The sequence below is a fragment of the Paroedura picta genome, chromosome 2 (genome assembly GCF_049243985.1).
Source record: "Paroedura picta isolate Pp20150507F chromosome 2, Ppicta_v3.0, whole genome shotgun sequence".
In the NCBI taxonomy this organism is placed as follows: Eukaryota; Metazoa; Chordata; class Lepidosauria; order Squamata; family Gekkonidae; genus Paroedura; species Paroedura picta.
In genome coordinates, this window is record NC_135370.1 from 39,631,421 (window position 1) to 39,651,202 (window position 19,782).

General features: G+C 45.9%; 2 protein-coding genes across 6 annotated transcripts in view; both read left to right on the forward strand.

Moving 5' to 3' along the window:
* The window catches only part of TTC21B (tetratricopeptide repeat domain 21B), a 57,879-nt gene extending 55,611 nt beyond the window's left edge, over nt 1-2,268 (forward strand). The window contains exon 29 of the mRNA XM_077319840.1: nt 391-2,268. Coding sequence (XP_077175955.1) covers nt 391-468 — 78 coding nt within the window. The 3' untranslated portion in view covers nt 469-2,268. The remainder of the gene's footprint in view (nt 1-390) is intronic.
* Nucleotides 2,269-17,697: 15,429 nt separating this feature from the next.
* The window catches only part of GALNT3 (polypeptide N-acetylgalactosaminyltransferase 3), a 30,896-nt gene continuing 28,811 nt past the window's right edge, over nt 17,698-19,782 (forward strand). For 4 of the 5 annotated variants that reach the window (XR_013228050.1, XM_077319842.1, XM_077319841.1 and 1 more), the window contains exon 1: nt 17,728-17,906. The gene's annotated coding sequence lies outside the window, so the exon portion shown is untranslated. The other variant, XM_077319843.1, reaches the window with a different exon arrangement.

A 19,782-nucleotide genomic window follows, 5' to 3' on the forward strand; every position in this document is an offset into this window, starting at 1 on the left:
TAAACGAGAAAATATTAATCAGTAATAGCATTTTTTTTTAATTTATATTTCGGTTTATAGGCCGCTCCTCTCCTCTCCTCGTGGTCTCGGAGTGGCAGGCGCCTTGCTCAAAATAGTCAAAATGCAGCATAAGCTATCTTACTTCAAGGACTGCATTTGCATATATTTGCGTGATACTATTTGAAGAAAGATTTTTCCTTGTACGGCACAAATGAATATGACATAATTAGAACTAACATAATGATACGTATTTTTCTTCTGTGATGGCACAGAATGCCAGTTGTTAACATTTTAGATATACCCCCTTTTCTGTCAAATGCCTAGACACTCTGGATTATAAGAGAGAACGTCATAGCTTTTTTTATAGTGAATATTTTTTTCTTTCCACAGGTTTTAGCAGCACATCCAAATTACCCCAAGATCAAAAAAGAAATACTCGATAAGGCCCGTACATCGCTGAGGACTTGATCATATGCATTTATATGAACCCGAGGAGAAAGACTTTTAAACAACTGTGTGGCTGTGGATGAGACCTCCTGAATTAGTTTCCTATGGGTGGAAGAATGAAAAGAGACTCATTTTGGATTTCTCCCTCTTAGCGGCCAGAATCCTTTTGGACTTGGGGGTTCCGTAAATGCAAAAGAGAATTGATGCCTGTTCCCATCCCTTTGTAGGTAATGGCAGCAATCCAAGTAAATCACTTCCGTATTAAGCCATGCCCATTGGAGGCGGAACTTTCTTTGAAGAGTTCCTGTATGGCAAAGAGATCTTCAGAGATCACCCTTTGTTTTCATATGGGTGATTTATGTAGGCTGCAGTTACTCGTTCAGAAAAGACTAAGAGGGACAGGGGGACGACTACTAAAATGGTGTATCTGTTGCATTGCTTTTTAACTGGCTCCTGTCACTTCCTGAAACAAGTTTCTTCTCTGCTGCAAGCTTTCTAGATCAAATTAAGAGTGCTGTTTTGGGGGGTTTTTTAATCACTTGCCCCTTTCCTAGTGACTGACTTACTTTGTTTCTGGGCATAGAACGTAAGTCATTGCATGAATAAAGCATCAAGTTCCCAAGGGTTGATTTAACTGTATTTGCCGGCGTATAAGACGACTGGGCGTATAAGACGACCCCCCAACATTTCCACTCAAAATATAGAGTTTGTTACATTACATTACAATACTATGGGCCACTATGGGCAGCTATGTCTATCCTAACTGAAGTGCACCCGGCGTATAGGACGACCTCCCCACTTGGAGCCATGTTTTTCAGGGGGGAAAAGTAGTCTTATACGCCAGCAAATACTGTAGTTATGACATCGGGGTCCTGCCTTTCCTTCCCGCAAAGATCTGAATGCTGTGTTTTATCTTACAGTCTTGCTGTGAGGTGTAGGGTTAAGCTAGGGGGAAATGAGTTGCCCATGGCTGTTTGCTGACTGACTCAGCCACGCAGGTAAGCTTTAAACTTCAGTTTCCCACATCAAAACTAAACACTTTGATAAGCAGACCACGAGTCATGCTTCATATCTAAAATTTTGTAATAGAGATAACCCCCCCTTTCCCCCCTTCAGTCTTCATCATCTTGAGGTTTGCCTGGTCCACTAATAGCCCATTTGTCATCCACATGGGGAAGGGTTTTCTCAGTGACCGCCCTCTGGAACCAGCTCATGACCTGCGGGATGTGTTACGGTTCTGTGGGGCATGCAAGGCTGCCTTGTTTTATGCAGCATTTGCTTAACCAAGAGAACAAGTACACTGGCTAGTTGTGCAGATTTGTTCTTGATTACGAGGTGAGTTTTAATCAGCATTCTGTTTTTATTGTATTCATTTGTATCTATAGGCTTTATTATCTATTCAGGTTTTAATACTTTGTATGTGCTGTGAAGGAGCCTCTTGTGACGCAGAGTGGTAAGGCAGCAGACATGCAGTCTGAAAGCTCTGCCCATGAGGCTAGGAGTTCGATTCCAGCAGCCGGCTGAAGGTTGACTCAGCCTTCCATCCTTCCGAGGTTGGTAAAATGAGTACCCAGCTTGCTGGGGGGTAAACGGTAATGACTGGGGAAGGCACTGGCAAACCACCCCGTATTGAGTCTGCCATGAAAACGCTGGAGGGCGTCACCCCAAGGGTCAGACATGACCCGGTGCTTGCACAGAGGATACCTTTACCTATGTGCTGTGAACAGCCCCAGATCATCTGGTGTGAAGAGAATGCTGATTATGAATGGAATAAATAAGTATATAAATAAAGATTCCCGTTTATTGGAATTTCTAATGAAATCACCATTTGCTTTAGCTGTCTCAGTCACCAGGTTGCATCATTCATTCAATCAGTCAGTCATTTGTTTCAAATATCCGTCTTCACCAATAGTACATAAAGACTTGGGCTGCTTCCGCAATAGGAATCTCATTCAGATTTGCATTTTTAAAGGCCTGACTGTTCCTTCTGTTTCCACATTAAACTTTGCCTGTCCAGGCACAGCCTCAAATGGCCGTCTGACTTGCCACACGTTTTTATGAATTACCGGTTACAGCGAATTCATCAATCAAGGCAAAATCTAATTCAGGGCTGCCGAATGCAGGAATGTGTGCAACTTTCCCCCACCATTTTGAGTCTTTTGGACATGCCCCTTTCCTCGTCGCCATCCTTCCTTCCCCACCTTCCCTCCGTTCTGAAAAAATCTGCCTTAAAAATGGTAATCGTGTTACAGTGCTGTTTCTACGTTTTTAAAAACCGTCCTACACAGCAACGTTATAACATTATAACCTGGGGGGGTTTTAATTACATTTAGGACAGTTTGGGAGGCAGGAAGGGAGGCAATTAAGGGTGCAGAATGGTGGGATTAAGGGGCACAATGAAGACAAAGGTGCAAGCAGGCACCATTTTGGGGAAAAAAACACATTTTTTGAAAAGGAGAAGGAAGCCAAGCATAATGGGAGGCTGCCTCCACCGAGTCTGTGGAAAGCATATTGCACATTTCAGACAGGGAAATGAGGGGAGGAAAGCCATTCATTGGTGGCAGTTCACATGTGGGGTGTCCCTTAACTGCTTTTGATCAAGGGTCAGTGGACGGTTTCTGAGATGGAAGCTCAGAGGCACACAAGCAACTGTCCCTGTGGCTCATACCCATAGTTCTTAAAATCTGTGACAATTTCATTAAGAGTGTTTTTTTTTCTGTCCCATAATACAGCTGGGACAGAGGGCCTGCTTTGAGAGCCAGTGTGGTGTAGTGATTAAGAAAGTAGGCCTCTAATCTGGAGAACCAGGTTCGATTCCCCACTCTATGAGCAGCTTGCTAGTTGACCTTGGGCTAGTCACAGTTCTCTTAGAGCTCTCTCCGCCTCACCTACCTCTCTGTTATATCTGGTATGGGGAAGGGAAGGTGATTGTAAGCTGCTTTGAGACTCCTTTGGGTAGTAAAAAGCAGGATACCAAAAAAACATCTCTTCTCATAAATGTCCAAGTGCAGGACCTTGGTTGACCTTGGTTGCTTCCCCTTTTCTCCCAGAAAGCAGTGAAGCAGTCAGGAGCATTTGCCAGATAAGCCTTCTTAGACCTAGGATGTGCCAAGTATGGCTGAGGCAGCTGGGAGTCAGGAAGGTCCTCTTCCATGGGCAGGCTGCTGTCACTCTTGTGAATTAATTACAAGGCTCATTTTCCTCCCAGTTTTTGTTTTGTTGCTACATCTACATACTGAGAGGTAGTGTGGTATAATGTTTAGTGTTGGACTAAGAGTGGAGGAACATCTGCTTGGGATCTAGGGATGCCAGATTTCAGATATTACAGCTAATAATAATTATGATTATTATGATGATGATTAGAAGGGGGGTAACTAAAAGCATAACAATAAAATAATAAGTTTAAAAATGAATTTATTCTAAAATGCTGCCTCTTCTCTGGTGGGAGGGGGCATATAAGCCTATTTGATGGTCAGTAGGGGGGCAGTAGGATCTTGGTATTATTTTAGGCTTCAACCTTAGTTCAACCCTAGACTGCGGAGATCATTTCCCCTGTGGAAAGTGGATGCTTTGGAGGGTGGCCTTGAACCCCACTGAGGTCCCTGTCTTCTGCCCCGAACTGATGATCACAGCCCACTCCCTGCTTGTGGTCAGGAAGAACCTAGCCACCCTGTTCAGATCCCTGCTTGCCATTAAATGTACTGGGTGCCCTTGGGCCAGCTTAACCTTCCTTGCAGGGTTGTTGTGAAGATAAAATGGAGAAGAGATTCATGGCTTGGCTACTACTGAAAAGGGTGAATACTTCCCTCCACGGCTGCAGCCCCAGATACCCCATATATGCCGCTCCTGAGAGACTAGGAATCCCCTCTCAGGGAAACAGAGGAGGGGACAGTGTTGGAAATCTGGCGCAGAAAGGAGAATTGGTGAACAACTCTCCTTATTTCCATCAGTGGAAATGCTTGGTAGAATCCAAAGCTATGAATGTGCCCTGGGTTTCTCAGGAAGGATGGGAATAAAATGTACTCCCATCAATTCTCTGATGCAGAACTAAATAAAGACATAACCACCGTTCTCCCTGTTTTCTTCTTACGGGAATGAGATACAAATAGATTTTAAGTGAAAAGTAAACTGACTGACTGCATTTCGTGGGTCGGCCCATATTTTTGCTCAGGGAATTATATTTAGATCTATCTAAAGCAGGGGTAGTCAACCTGTGGTCCTCCAGATGTCCATGGACTACAATTCCCATGAGCCCCTGCCAGCATTTGCTCATGGGAATTGTAGTCCATGAACATCTGGAGGACCACAGGTTGACTACCCCTGATCTAAAGCACTTTGTTCAACATAAAGATCTTTCACTGTGAGGACCGCCTTTCATTTGAAACATCAGCTTTATGTGTCTGGACCTGTCATGGACTCCCTGTTTTAAATACAACTACTACTCCTAATGTCAAGGCTGATCTAAAAAGAAAAAACTTTTTTTTTGAAATAGCTTTAAAGTCTGGCAGGAAAGGTATCCTAGCAGTGCTGTCCTAAGCAGTTTAATCCTTTTAACTGACCTCTTTAGATCCCCATATTTAGTTAGTATTCCAAATCATAATCGTACACCTGACCATAATCATTGGTACGCTTTCAATGCAAATGGCCATTTGAGCTGGCTGTCCTGACAAGCCAAAGGAGCAAACCCATTGCATTTGCAGAACTCTCGCTCTAGACCAGTGGTCCCCAACCTTTTATTCACTGGGGACCGGTCAACGCTTGACAATTTTACTGAGGCCGGGGAGGGGGTAGTCTTTTGCCGAGGGACATCGCTGCTACCACCTGAGACCCTGCTCCGCTTGCTTGCCCACCGGCGCCCTGCTGCGCAGTGCCACGTCAAGGGGGAGCCCCAGACATGGCCGCTGCCGGAGAACACCAAAGGTGAGCCGGCAGAAGAGTGGCAGGGCAGCCCCCGAGGCAGCAGCTGGAGAGGAGGACGAGGAGGAGCCGTGGTCTGGTACCGACTGATCTACGGACCAGGACCGGTCTCCCGACCGGGGGTTAGGAACAGCTGCTCTAGAGGACTTACCTCATATTTTAGACAGCCCACTTTATGAAAATCTCAGGGCCCAATTTCTTGTTCTGCTTCTTTCTGGTTTAAATTGTTACCCAATTGCAGTGAAATTATATTTGTTATCAGACTCTGAGGCCTATATTTCTTATACTATGTCTCTGTTTCCTCAAGCTGCTAAGAAGCCGAGATCTCGCGCGGTCTCTCTGGGGGATGTACCCAAAGCTTCTGTTGTCTTATAGATCCTGTACTGCTTTATATCTTTTAACCATTTGTGATATTCAGCCTTGTTTTGCAATGGCCTATAGATTTATGCAAATAAATGTCATTCATTCACTCCTTTTAAGTCTGTTGAAGCCAGTGGGCTGATGGGGGGTGGGGGGAGAACAGCACTGCAAATATATATAATAATGTACCCCCATGCCCAGTTTCTATGGATCCACTTTAAGCTGCTCTGAAATCCTCAATTCAGGATTTTATTTTCACTTGCCCGCCTATGGCACTCCCTGTATCTTCTCCCCTTCCTCTTCTTCCTTCTCTCGTTCCCACCCACCAATGTACCTCATCTTGTAACCCGCCTCAAGTCTCAGTGGTGGGCTAAAAATCTAATAAATAATAATAATAATCTTCAAGCTTTTTGACTTAATTCATTTGTAACCCCTCTACCAGAGGGGCCCAGAGCAGTTTCCATTGTTTTCCTCTTTTTCTACTTTATCCTCACAACAATCTATGAGGTAGATTATGCTGAGAACGTGTGACTAGCCCAAAGTCACCCGGGAAGTTCTCATGGCAGAATGAGGATTCGAACCTGTTTCTTGTTGGCATGCTGACCATTACGCCAATCTGGGTGAAACAATACCTCTCCTTCTGGAATGACCTTTCTCACAGTTAAGTGGAAAGACTGTCTTATTTCTTTGGATTTTTTTTTAAACCAATTACCGTAGAAGCATTTGATGTCCTATGCCTTATTTCTGCTGCACGGTCTGTGAGCAGAAAGGACTCCAGAGAGGGGTCAGTGCAGTGATGTTAATGGAGAAAAATGAGTCCAGTGTTCCGCATGGTGTTGCCTAGCAACTCACCCTCCTTCCCTCGTCTTGGAGGGAAGGATGGAGCAGAATGAGTCTGCGTTTTCTGCCGCCTCATTCACTGGCCCTGGACATTTAAGCATCCTAGGGGCTCTAACAAGAAGAATTAGCAATCCTCCCTTTTGTGTACTTCAACATTTCACCGTCTTCCCAGTTCTCCGGGGAACAGGGTCTCGAAACAAGACAATGAGCTCATCTATGTACAAAGCTGCTGCAAAAGGAGCCCAAGCCGCAGTTGGGGGTAAAAACAAAATGTACCAGCCCTGTAGGTTCGGCTCTAAATCAGAATAACCTCATTCTTAGCTAGCTGAAGGACAGAGCACGTGATCTCTTGAGCTGCCCCGTCAGGGAATGGTGGCATATAAATGCAATAGAGCATGATGACGATGATGTGTTTAGCTTTTGAGAAAGGAAATCTGATTGGCATGTGCAGCTGTTTGTTACGGTCTGCCCAGATAATGAACAATATATTGAGTTACACCTTACAGTCACATATGGCAAGCAGGATTCTTAAGGATCCTGTAAACAGACATTTGGAATGCACCATAACATAATTCAATTAATGGGAAGGTTGCCAGGGGTTTCCAGAAAAAGGGAGTCACCCCAGAAGATATGTGGTAAGAAGCTGATGTTTTGGCACAAGATTAGCCAGATATACAGGCTGTTGTAGGTTTTCTAGGCTATGTGGCTGTGGTCTGGTAGTTTTAGTTATTGATGTTTTGCCAGTAACTGTGGCAAATCTCTCCGTGCCACAGTGTGGAGTCTGTGAACGTATTTACTTCAGGGGGGGGAGGGGAATAGAAGAAGAAGAAGAAGAGTTGGTTCTTATATGCCACTTTTCCCTACCCGAAGGAGTCTCAAAGCGGCTTACAGTCGTCTTCCCTTTCCTCTCCCCACAACAGACACCCTGTGAGGTAGGTGAGGCTGAGAGAGCCCTGATATTACTGCTCGGTCAGAACAGTTTTATCAGTGCCGTGGCGAGCCCAAGGTCACCCAGCTGGCCGCATGTTGGGGAATGCAAAATCGAACCTGACATGCCAGATTAGAAGTCCACACTCGTTACCACTACACCAAACTGGCTCTAATCCAGGAGTTTCCCAGGGGATGACTTGGAAGTAGGAAGCACCTTTTCTGTATCTATATCTTGCCATGTACTACCTCTGAATTGTCAATTCATTTGACAATTCATTAGCCAGATACTGTTCTGGAATGCGATACTGGTGTATATGATAAACTAGAAATCACTGTTCAGCTAAGATATGTCCTATGTGATAAAATTAATTGTTCAGTACTTTTTTTTAAACATATGGTTCTACATTGTAAATGTTTTGTATTATCTTTTCAGAAGAAGAAGGGTTGGTTCTTATATGCTGCTTTTCTCTACCCGGAGGAGTCTTAAAGCGGCTTACAATCTCCTTCACTTTCAGAATTATATTTGCTTGTTCTTATGGCCATGCATCATAAATTGCAGTGGTCTGAACAGGAAAAGCAGGATCTAAATGTTTTAAATAAATACTTGGGTTTGCATTCATAGTTTCAGCTCATAATGAATGGGAATGAATGAGATACAGACAATAGGTTAAAATTAGTACTTTTCATAACTTCAGTATGCCTAGTTTTATAACAAAATTAAAGGATGGGTTATGATGTCATAACAGTGATGTTGGTTAAATTTGGTATCGTTCACAAGCTGCAAAAACTGTAAGACAGTAAAGCAGAGGTTAAAATTTGAGCCTCGGTACTAAACAAGGTTTTTGTGCTAGATGCTTTTTGGACTTGCAGCTCTATTAGAAGTGTTGAGATTGCAGCAAGAATTATGTGACACAGCACTAGCAAATTCTGTTCAACTAGCTAAGGGAATTCTCATAAAGGGTCAGAAATTAGAGAAACTGTCACGCGAACTAGTAAAATTTGTCACTAATACCTATGCAAGTAATCAAACACAGGGGCAGGATGTATCCCTTTTAACTTATTTTGGACCTTATTATTATAAAGAAAAAACGTAATGCTGAATAAATATTTGTTTGGGCCATCTGCATTGATTAAGGGTGGGGTTTTATTCCTACTAATTTGTTTCAAACACTCGAGAACACAGCAGAGGGAGATCCTGAGCAGAGAAGCTGTGCTCCAACCGTCCCTGTTTTCTGAAATCTTTCCCTGATTTAGTAACTCAGACTAACAGGGTGTTAACAAGGCATTGTCAAAAAGCTTTGCAGATGCTTTGTTGTTATTTTGTGGGTGGGAGTTGCCATTTTTCAAGGTTCAGCTCTTTGCCAATGGTCTCTAGAAGCTGAAAAAGTGACAAATCCCCCTTGTTTCTGCTTCCCTTCTCATGAGCAGAGACCCATAATTCTCCTTTCCATTTTTTAAATAATAATATTTACTTTTATTGTTATAGCCTGCCCTTTATTCTTATACCCTGCCCTTCCTACCCTTAGGGTGGGGAACAACAGTTAATAAAACACTCTGTAAAATTATAAAATCAATAAAACAATTCTACCTCTATAGCCCCCAACTAATTTAGGTTTTGATGGGGGGGGGGGGCAGGAGCAGTCCACTCTCAGTTTATGGCCCTGAGGACAGCATTTCTTGTAGGTCTGCAAGGGCCCTGAACACAGGCCCAGGTGGAACAGGGTCTTGCAGGGCCCTGATCTCCCTTGGCAGAATGTTCTACTAGGCTAGAGCCAAGGCCGAAAAGATCCTAGCCCTACTCAAGGTCAAGTTCACCTCCTTTGGGCTGGGGATCCTCAGCGGATTTTAGTCCATTGTTCTTAATTACCCTGGGAGGGTGTAGTGAAAAAAGTAGGCCTGTACATATGCAGATCCCAGACCGTTCTCAACCTTCCTAATGCTGCGACCCTTTCATACAGTTCCTCATGTTGTGGTGAACCTCAACCATAAAATCATGCAAGTGTTCTTTCACTGAAATTAAACCGAAACTGACCAATGGTGTGAAGATCCATGCTTCATGATTGTATATAAATTGTTTTTTCCCCAGGGTTTCTCAGTTCAGTTCTGCGTCTTGTCCCGCCATGCCAATCTCGCTCTTTTCCACTGCTCTAGACAGACAAACACTCTATCTTGATGTACCTCACAAGGCTGTTGTGTGGATGACGCCCCTCACCCCGTCCAGATTTCTTGCCCTGGGTCCCTATCCCTAAGTTGAGAACCACTGGTTTAGGGCTTTGAAGGTTAATACAAAAACCTTGAACTTGATCCAGTCTCCAATCTGGAGCTAATAATTTCTCACAGTAACCCTGAGGTAGATAATGCTGAGTGTATACAGTGTCCCAAAGTCATCCAGCAAGCTTTTTATGGCAGAGTGGGAACTTAAAGCTTAGCCTCCCAGTTCCTAGTCTGGCATGCTAACCACAACACCACACTGGTTTCTAATGCAGGTATGTGCATGCATAAGCAGAAGAGTGTCATGTGGTGGTCAGCCTGCCATTTCCCATGCTGATCATAGAGTATAGGACAGGGGTAGTCAAACTGCGGCCCTCCAAATGCTTGCAGGGGCTTCTGGGAATTGTAGTCCATGGACATCTGGAGGGCCTCAGTTTGACTACCCTTGGTATAGGAGAACAATCACAACATCTGTAGCATTGTCTTAATAAAAACCTTCTTGGCCTTGGAGCTTTTAGAAGTATGCAAAGAGGGAAAGGGTCTCAGCCATGATAATGTTCCTGTTTTGTTGCAGGTCACTGAAGTCATAGGGTGGCAACTCCTAGAATCATAGAGTTGGAAGGGACCTCCAGGGTCATCTAGTCCAACCCCCGGCACAATGCAGGAATTCGCAACTCTCCCTTCTTTTCATTGCCCTTTCCCAAATCCTTATTTCCAGAAGGCCATGTGAGCCTGGTTACACATGTCTGTGTATAACACGTAATTAGGCACTTGGGCTTTAGATGTCCTTACTGCAAACACCCAGGCTTTATATAAAAACTCATAATAAAGCCTGTTGCATTCTGTAATACAACAGGCACTAGCTCATGCTTTGGTGTGGGTTTAGTGCCTTACTTTGAAGCTGGCAACCCTAAGAGGTTGTGCACAGCAGTCTTGACTCTAGTCAAGTTTATGCACACCTAGGTAGTGGTAGTGTGGAATTCCAGAACATGAACCTACAACAATCTGGCAATCTAATATCTCTGCAAGGATTTCTTGACCTGAAATAGGTCAGGGGGTGCTATGTGGCTGGTTAGGTGGCTGCAGAGGTATTACACACTTTTGAGGCCCCATTTCCAAACCTCAAGGAATATGTTCAGACCAGGGACAGCCAACCTCCAGGTGTGGGGCCTGGGGATCTCCCGGAATTGCTGCTCATCTTCAGACTATAAAGATCAGCTCCCCAGGCAAAAATGACTACTTTGGAGGCATGACTCTGTAGCACCCCTTGGCTAGCACAGTCTATTGCTTGGCTGGTGATGTCTGCCCTTCTGAAGCCTGAGGACTACTGCTGACAACTGCAGTCCCTGTTGTTGTCTGCAAGGCCAAGTTGTTAACTAATAAAAGTGGATCACCTAGTTCCCCCCAAAGTCTCACTTTCCTGTAAAACTAACTCCACTTGAAATTCTGGTCAACTTATGCCTTTGATTTCGTAGAACCTTCCTGGCAAATACTGATTTTATTTACCAGGCCAAGCTTGAAAAAGTCACTGCAGTTCCCATGTCTCTCCAGCCATTTACTTGTTCACCATTTGCAGTTTCAAGCTGTAAATATTCCTTGTTTAATCTTCCTACACTTTCCAGATTTGCAGGACCCATGCTGGTCTGTCTGTCTGTCTGCGCCCCAAAATATAAACAGTTGCTGGTAAAGACTGGCGAAAGCCCATAGCCCAGGAGGGACATACCTGCACCACCACCCCAACCTCAGTCTGCAAGCAACATCGTCTAGATCACTGCTCAGCTCTAGATTATAATGATCAGCTCTATAGGCAAAAAAGGTTACTTTGGAGAGTGGACTCTGAGTCATTGGACCATTCTGAAGTCCTACCTCCAAACCTCCAGGAATCTTTCCAACCCAGGGGTGGCCAACATCCAGGTGGATCCTGGAATGTTCCTGGATTTACAGCTCATTTCCAGATTATAAAGATCAGTTTCCCAGGCAAAAATGACTGCTTTGGAGGGTGGACTCTGAGGCATTGTACCGTTTTGACCTCCAAACCTCGAGGAATCGTTCCAACCCAGGAAATGGTTTAAAAATCTCCAAAGAGATTTTTCCAAAGAGGCACCCCCCCCCCCCCCGCCCGAGGAAGCCTGTTCCACTGGGAAACCGCTCTAAGTGTCAGGAACTTCTTTCGGATGTTTAGACAGAATTTCTTTTGAATTAATTTCATCCCATTGGTTCTGGTCCGTCCCTCCCTTGAATAAAACCTTGTTAGTCTTAAAGATGCCACTGGGCTCAAACTTTCTCCTGCACAAAACTCCAGCAATTCACTTGGATGTTTCTAAATTCCGTCAGGTTTTTGTAGTACCACAAACAGCAACGTTTACATTATTTTTTCCCCTCCTGACTGAAAAAGAAATAGAGTAGGCACACACATTTTCATCTAATCCTAAACTCTTCCATAGTTGTGCAGATGGACAGAAGGTGACATGTTGTATTTTCCAAACACTGAAATCAGTGGGAATATTCAGATCTGCATCACCTTTTGCCAGTACATTACATCGATGCTGGGAGCAGGATACTGTTGGAGAACATAGGTCAGGTTCTCCAACATAATGCCCCAGGCTCCATAGCACTTGCAAGTACTTTTCTTGCCAGTTAATCAGAAAGCAGGTAAGGCCACTGTAAGGCAGGGCTGGCTGCTCTCATTCATATTGAAGGGTTTTCCAGTGGAGGATCGGGAAAACTGGTAAGCAGTTTTCCATTCTCACTTGAGCCTTTCCTTCTTCCCAGGAGCCATGAGAAAGGTAGGTATCCTGTTTGACTCTGACTCATTCGCCAGCCATTTTGAGCTTGGTTTTTCCTCCAGCAGAAGCCATTTTAGAGCTTCCTTGCCACCCCCTCTTCTATTTCCAGTGGTACCCCCAGGCTCAAAAAGACCCCTGTTTAGACACCTTGTTACGCCAAATGCGTGTCTGTAAGGACACGTGTCTGAATTTAGTTGTGGGGAATCAGCTAGTAGAGCCAGCAAGAGGCAGCGTGGCGTAACGTGGGACCTTGTATTGCACAGTTTACTGGGTAATTATGTCACTGAGATAGAACCAGGGCAGACAATGATCTAAACATGAAAGGATTTTATTAACACACACTAATTAGACAAAAGACAACACATGTGTACTCTAGCAAAGAAATGTACATTCCTAGCCACTAGCACACAAGGAAAAGGCTTATAGGGGAGGAACCTATACTAAGGGTTGATTGGAAGTGATATCTACCTGTCTTCTGGGTGGAGCGGAGTTCCGGAGGTCCAGGGAAGCAATTTGGGGCGACGGACGAGGGACCAAGACGAACGTCGGACAGAGTTTCTGTAGCCTGGAAACTGCCTGCCCTTTGTGGCTGTGGGAGCCCAATATTTAAAGGAAATCTGTGGCCTGAGGCTACAGGGGGCTGATCCTACCTTGTCCAGGGCTTGGACAAAGAGTTTGATGGCCAGTAACGACTGTAGCCAGGTCCCAACAAAGAAACGGGTTGCTGAGACAAAGAAACTAGCTGCTGGGAATATGAAGAAATATTTCCTGTCTAGAAGGGCTGATGGCCCATTTCTGGCAAATCCTGGATGATTGCTTGTGCCTGGGGATAGTGGTAAGGGAAAAGACAAAGACCAAATCTTGGATTAGATTTGGTGTTGAAAGAGAGTGGCCAGTTCCCTTTGCAAGACAAAGTGCTTGGCTGGCTGGAGGGGAGTCTTGGGTGGGGTGCCTTTGTCTCTCTGTACTTGCCAGGTGTGCTGACAAACTCCTCTTTTGTTGCAAGCAAGTAGGTCGGGGGAAGCCTAACTCCAAGTCCTGCTTCAGAGCAAGAAGTGGGTTTTAGTTGCTTTCCCATTATGCTTTGCAAGGCTTGACCTGGCTTTTCTCTCTCTGGTGCCAGGGTCTGCTCAGGAGTGTCAGGAAGGGTTGACACGGGTGTGCCAGCCTTTGATGGAGGGGTGGCAGCCCACATAACAATCTCCCATCTTGTCCCTAGCAGGACCTATTTCTGACTCTGATGCAAGCATAGTTGGGTCACTGCGGAGGTGCAGCCGGTGTGACGATGTTGTTATGTACTCTATACGCATTAAGAGTTTTGTCATGTGCGTGCTTTCTGTGCAGGATTAGCCAGTGCAACACTAACTGCATCCGTGGAAGCGTTGTCCTGCTTCTCTCCCTAGCCACAATGATGAAGAGGATGCTGTGGGTTGGGTTAGGGGGTTTTGTGTGTGTGTGTGTGTTCTGTCTCATTAGTATATTCTTTCCATTAATTTAAACAGGGTAAGTGCAACTTCCTAGCAAACGTGTCTTCTTTCTAAATAAAGCACTAAAAGCAGACCAGAAGAACAATGTTGAACACACCCTATGTTTCAGGATTATCTTGTTCAAACAAAAAGCAGGTTTCATGACTTGCTCTGTGAAAGCCCGAATCCCTATGCCCCTGGAAACCAATTGGATTGAGCGGGAGGGGCCTCAGACAAGCCACTCTGCCAGGAATTTATGAAACGGCATTATACACAAACCATTGGCTCACTTAGGTCAATATTCTCTACTCCAAATAGCAGGAGCTGCCTTTAGGCAATGAGGCATGGTGGAAGATTTTACCTCAACCTGGCTACCCCAGATAATTTAATTGGAGATTCCAGGGATTGTACCCGAGACCTTCTGTATGCCAAACATCTTCTGTTGTAGTCATTCCACATAAGAGGATTTTGGACCTTGCTTTTTTATTACCTAAAGAAGTCTCAGGGTGGCTTATAATTGCCTAACCTTCCTCTTCCCACAACAGACACCCTGTGAGGTAGGTGAGACTGAGAGCACTCTGAGAGAACTGTGACTGGCCCAAAGTCACTCTGATGGCTGCATGTGGAGGAGTTGGGGAATGAAACCCAGTTCTCCAAATTAGAGGCCACTGCTCTTAACCACTACACCTCGCTGGCTCTCAAGGCTCGGAGAAGAACATTTTGTTTCTGCCTTGTGCAAGAGACTGGCTAATTGGCAAAATGAGAAGCAATGAAGGCAAGCAGGGGACAAATTAGTCAGGGAAAGAGGTGATATCACAAGACAAGACAAATACCTTTATTGGCATAATTCAGTTATTAAAATTAATAAGTCCCAATAATATGAACAGACTCAAGACATGTCAATCCTTATTCAAACTACGTTTCCATTGTTTGGACACTGCCGTCAGAAAGAATGTCACATTTTCTGAAACCTTAGAATCCCAGACAGCTAATAGTTTGTAAATTAATTTCTGATTATTTGAACAAGATGTCAAGACCGTAGATTTTATGTGGTTTTCACACAAGTATATCCAGAAGTATCCAGGAAGTCGAGACAACGCACGCTGTATCTATATAACCCTTCTGAATAGGGTATTCTCTGAAACAGGTGACATCAAAGACCCTGAGTCCCTTTACCAGATAGATGAAGACAGATCAATGATGGGTCAGTAATCCTGTACACCAGGGGTCCCCAATGTGGTGCATGTGGGTGCCAGAACATCCATTAACACCATTCCTAGGTCCTACCAAGTGCTTTCAGAAAGTGGGTAGGGCAGGTGCCCAGTAGGGCTTCTGTCAAGGAGTTCTTGCCTGAATCCTTTTTGGGTCCCCAGGTAAGAGTGTGCAAATAACCAGGTGTCTTGTGAACTTTATAGATGTTTAGAAATATTAATTTAGCAAATATTAGGTACAGCACAAAACTCTAAAACAAGCAACACAGACTATAATAACAGCCTACTACCTAACACTTAACGGTCAGCATTATTTATTTATTTTTACATTTGTATACCGCCCTCCCCTAAGGCTCAGGGCAATTCACATAGAACGTAACAGAACAATACATCTAACTTGCACTGAATAATGAATGAGAGGTAACAGTAAGAATAACAACAATGAACAGAAAAAAAGAACATTCTAACATAGCAATCTAACAGGCCCATGGTTGGTCAGATCTGTCCTATGGGTTCAAGGGAGGTAGGTTTGGGGCCCAGTAGATGTTTAGTTTTGGTTGACCTCAACCAAATGCCTGGTGGAAGAGCTCCCTTTTGCAGGCCCTGCAGAACTGTTTTAGTTCCATTAGGGCCTTGATATCTCCTCTGGGAGCTCGTTCCATCAGGTGGGGGTGAGGACAGAGAAGGAGGACAGAGACCTCTGGCCTTGGTTGAGGTCAAGCAGACTTCCTTGGGGCCAGGGATCACTAGCCAGTTGGAGGTGGCAGAGTGCAGAGCTCTTTGAGGGGCATAGGCTGTCCTTCAGGTACACTGGGCCCAGACTGCATATGGCCCTGAAGGTAATTACCAAGACCTTAAGCCTGATCCAGAATTCTACTGGTTGCCAACACAGTAAATGGGGGACAGGCTAGATGTGAGACCTCCATGGTGTTGTCGTGAGGACCCTGGCTGCCACATTCTGGACCAGTTGCAGTTTCCGGATCAAAGTTAAAGGTAGGCAGAGTCTTGCTTCTGGCATTTGCAGGCCACATTTCAAGCGTTCTTTCTACATCGCTGCAGTAGTTCATAGATGTGGGCCTCTGAAAATACAGGACTGCCTAACTTTCTTGAGTCACAAGGCTGGATACAGTCTTCAGCCTACTTGAGTCAGGCAATGCCCCTGAACCAATTAGAATCTATCCCTGTTAGAATCTTCTAGAAAACAACCTCATTCCTCTAACCCTCCCCTGCCATTCTGAGACACCTTGTTTCTTAGGTAGCCAATTATCTTAGGCTATGTCTCTGTGAGATGGAACAACTCCACTTAGCACACATTAACCCTTGGGAGGAGGGATTGGGGTTACTTTGCCTGACAGCTTGATTGGCTGCAGATAAAAAGCATCCTGTTAAAAACGAGCTTCTGTATTACATCACCTTGTTCCCTGACATTTTGTGGTTAGCCTAGCCTCTCACGGCAGCCAGTTTTGTAATTGCACCTCAGAATTCTAAACGTGCCCACAGGTACAAAAAAACTGGGCAGCCTCACTGTACACACATTACTTCAGATGGGTATATGCAGCCTTTGTAGTATAACCGCAGTGTAACATTTGATTTTCAGTATGTGCATCGAGTTAATCTTCCATTCAGCGGCTGTTTGAACATGCAATTTAAGACTCACATTTCTCCAGTTATTGTTGTTTTATGAAGACCCAGTGAGTCTTTCTTACAAATACATTACAAATACATGTATGCATGTTCACTATTATCATAGACACCTTACTCTGGTGTTCTTAATGAGTAAGGATTCACTGGCAGTTACAGTTGCCAATTCCATTTTGGAAAATTCCTGGAGATTTGGGAGAAGTACCTAGGGAAAATGGCGATTTAATGGGAGGAGAGGTCAGTGAAGACAATGTCTTAGAATTGCCCTTTCAACTGGGGAAATGATTGCAGGGCCTGAAGATCAGTTGTAATTGCTAGAGCAGTCCCATTAAAGGGGAAACAATTGTAAGCCGCTTTGGGACTCATTCTGGTAGTGAAAAGCGGGGTATAAAATCCCAGCCTTTCTTTTAAATACACCTATTCAGAATTCAACTGAGGTCTATTCCATGGGCTTTTATTCTTAGGAAAGAGTTCTTAAGATTGCTCCGCAGTGTCTCAGTTTTGGAATGGCATGTAAGAAGTCTTCCACATAGGCACGCCAGTCCCCAGGTGAGATCTGAGCATCCCCTAGAATTAGAGTTCACCTCCAGACTAAAAAGATCAGTGCCCCGGGAGAAAACGGCTGCTTTTGAGGGTGGACCCCATAGCACTGTACTCTGCTGAAGACCTTCCCCGCCCACTCCCGGCTCCACCCCCAAAGTCTCCAGGTATCCCCCAAACCCAAAGCCGGCGGCCCCATCCACGCAGCAAGAAGGCCTCTGGCCGACCCAAGAAAGGCAGCCGCAGGCAGACGGGGCGTGCGAGGCCGCCGCTCTTTCCCCCTCCTTGGGCACGTGGGCTCGTGCCTTCCGTTGGCGCGGCGGAAGGCGGGGAGGGAGGGAGAGGCCCAGCGACGCTTACCTGAGCGTCCAGGTGAGCCTGGCGGGCGCGGTGCGTTGTGGGTCGGCTCTTACCTGGCCGCCGCCCCTCCCCTCGCCTCGCCGCCGAGGGAGGGCAGCCGGCCGCCGTGACAACGGAGCGGCGCTCTCTGAGGGGAGGCGGCAGGACCGAGGCGGCTCTGCTGGCGCGGCCGGGCTCCTCTTCTCCTCCTGGCGCAGGTGAGGGATGGGTCCAGAGGGAGGGCAAGAGGGAGGCAGAGCTGTGCCGAGGCGGCTCTTGTCCCCTCCGGCTTGACGGGCCGTTTCCAACCCACCCTCCCCTCGTTTCCCTGAGGGCGGGGAGGGGGGAGCTTGCTTCCTTGCTTGCTTGCATGCATGCATGCATTTGGCCGCCGCAGAGCCTCCTGCTGCAAAGGCTTCTCCCCCCTCGCCGTCTCCGTCCTGCTTCCCGCACAAAGCCCTAACGGGAGTAGCTTTCTCTCTGCGCTCGGCATGCCAACCTCCAGGTGGGCGCTGGGGATCCCCCGGGGTTGTCTCCGCTGTCCAGACTGCCGCGAGCAGCTCCCCTGCAGAATGTTGCGAGTGGCGCCTTTACGACCCGCCGAGGTGGGTTGCAGGCGGGAGTTTTGTCGTGCGCGCCCGCTGCCTCAGGCGCGAGATGCACGCGAGCGCTCGCGCCTCGGGTGGACCTTTGTGGGTCTTCAAGGTGGCGCCGGGCTCGGAGGTTTGTTGGGCTGCTTGAGACCCGCTGCGGAATATGGGTAGCTTAAGGGAGGGAAAGCCGCGGAGTATAGACTGCGCTTCTCGCATCCCAGAAGGCAAACAGGGTCAGTGCTTGGGGGGGAGACCTCGAAGGGAGAGGCGCTGCAGAGGAAGGCAATTTGGAAAATCACCTCTGCTGCTTCGTTTGCCTTAAAATCTCCTTGTTTGGGGAGTGGCACAGCTCCTGTGCATGAGCTGATTCTGCTAATGATTGGACATGGACTTCTATGTTTTAACTTTTTCTGAGCCTCTGAGGCGTAGGAATACCTACAATTAAATAAATAAAATGGATGCTTTGGGGGGTGGGCTCGGTGGTGTACCCTTTCCAGGTTCCAGGCTCCATTCCCCAATCCAGGAATGTCCCAACCTGGATATGGCACCCCCCTCCCCCATCCGCTGCTGGTGGCCAGGAGGACCTGGGAAACCCCCCTTCCTCCCTCCCTCGTGCCTTTCAGGTGACTGGCTTTTAAAAGCTAAAAAATGCTGCCCTCTTTACTGCCTCCCCCTTTGCTGCCACGGAATTGGAAGTTCAGAGCCCCCCACCCTGACCTCTTGTGCTGTTTTTCCCTCCCAGAGTAAAAGAGGAGTCCAGTGACACTTTTTAGAGACCAGCCAAGTTCATGCCAGCTTCAGGGTTATTGAGCTTAGCTGTGTGAAACTTTGCTTTTCTGAGGCTGATAATTTGTTTTGCTAATAGTTGCAAAGGTAGGAGGGTGGAAAACGATACTGCAACAAGAAGACACCCAAAGAAGATCTAGCCCAAAGCAATGTAGTAGAGTCAGAGTTGCTGTTGTTGCTGGATAAACAAAGTGGGGGTCACACCAAGGTGGTTTCCACAGGGGGATGGGTCAGTGTGGTTTCTTCCTTGCTGCTGTGACCAATGATGAAGTTCAGGAAATGAGTGGAGTGGGGTCCGCATGACAGGTTTCTCTGTTCCAATCTGCCACCATTGGCTACTCCATCCAAAACTGCTAAGGCTTTTGTAGATTTTTTTAAAATCAGCACTAGAATATTGTTATTATGAAATAATGTTATAACTATAGGCATAGCAGGTTCTGTGAATTCTCATCTTTCATGTTTTAAGCAGTAAGTTTCTGCTGCCTTCCATAATGAAGATATGCCTTTCTGCTTGTACCTCAGCAAAGGAAGGGTTTCTTTAAAGAATAAAAGTTCAGAACTCAAGAACCTGTTTCACATATTGGTGCAATGACATAGCAACAAAACAATATTCTAATACAATTAAAGAAAAAAAACATACAGTCCCTCATAGAGGAGAGAAAATGACACAGGGAGGACACGTGTCAGGGGAAATGGCTGCCATTGGGGCAGGAAA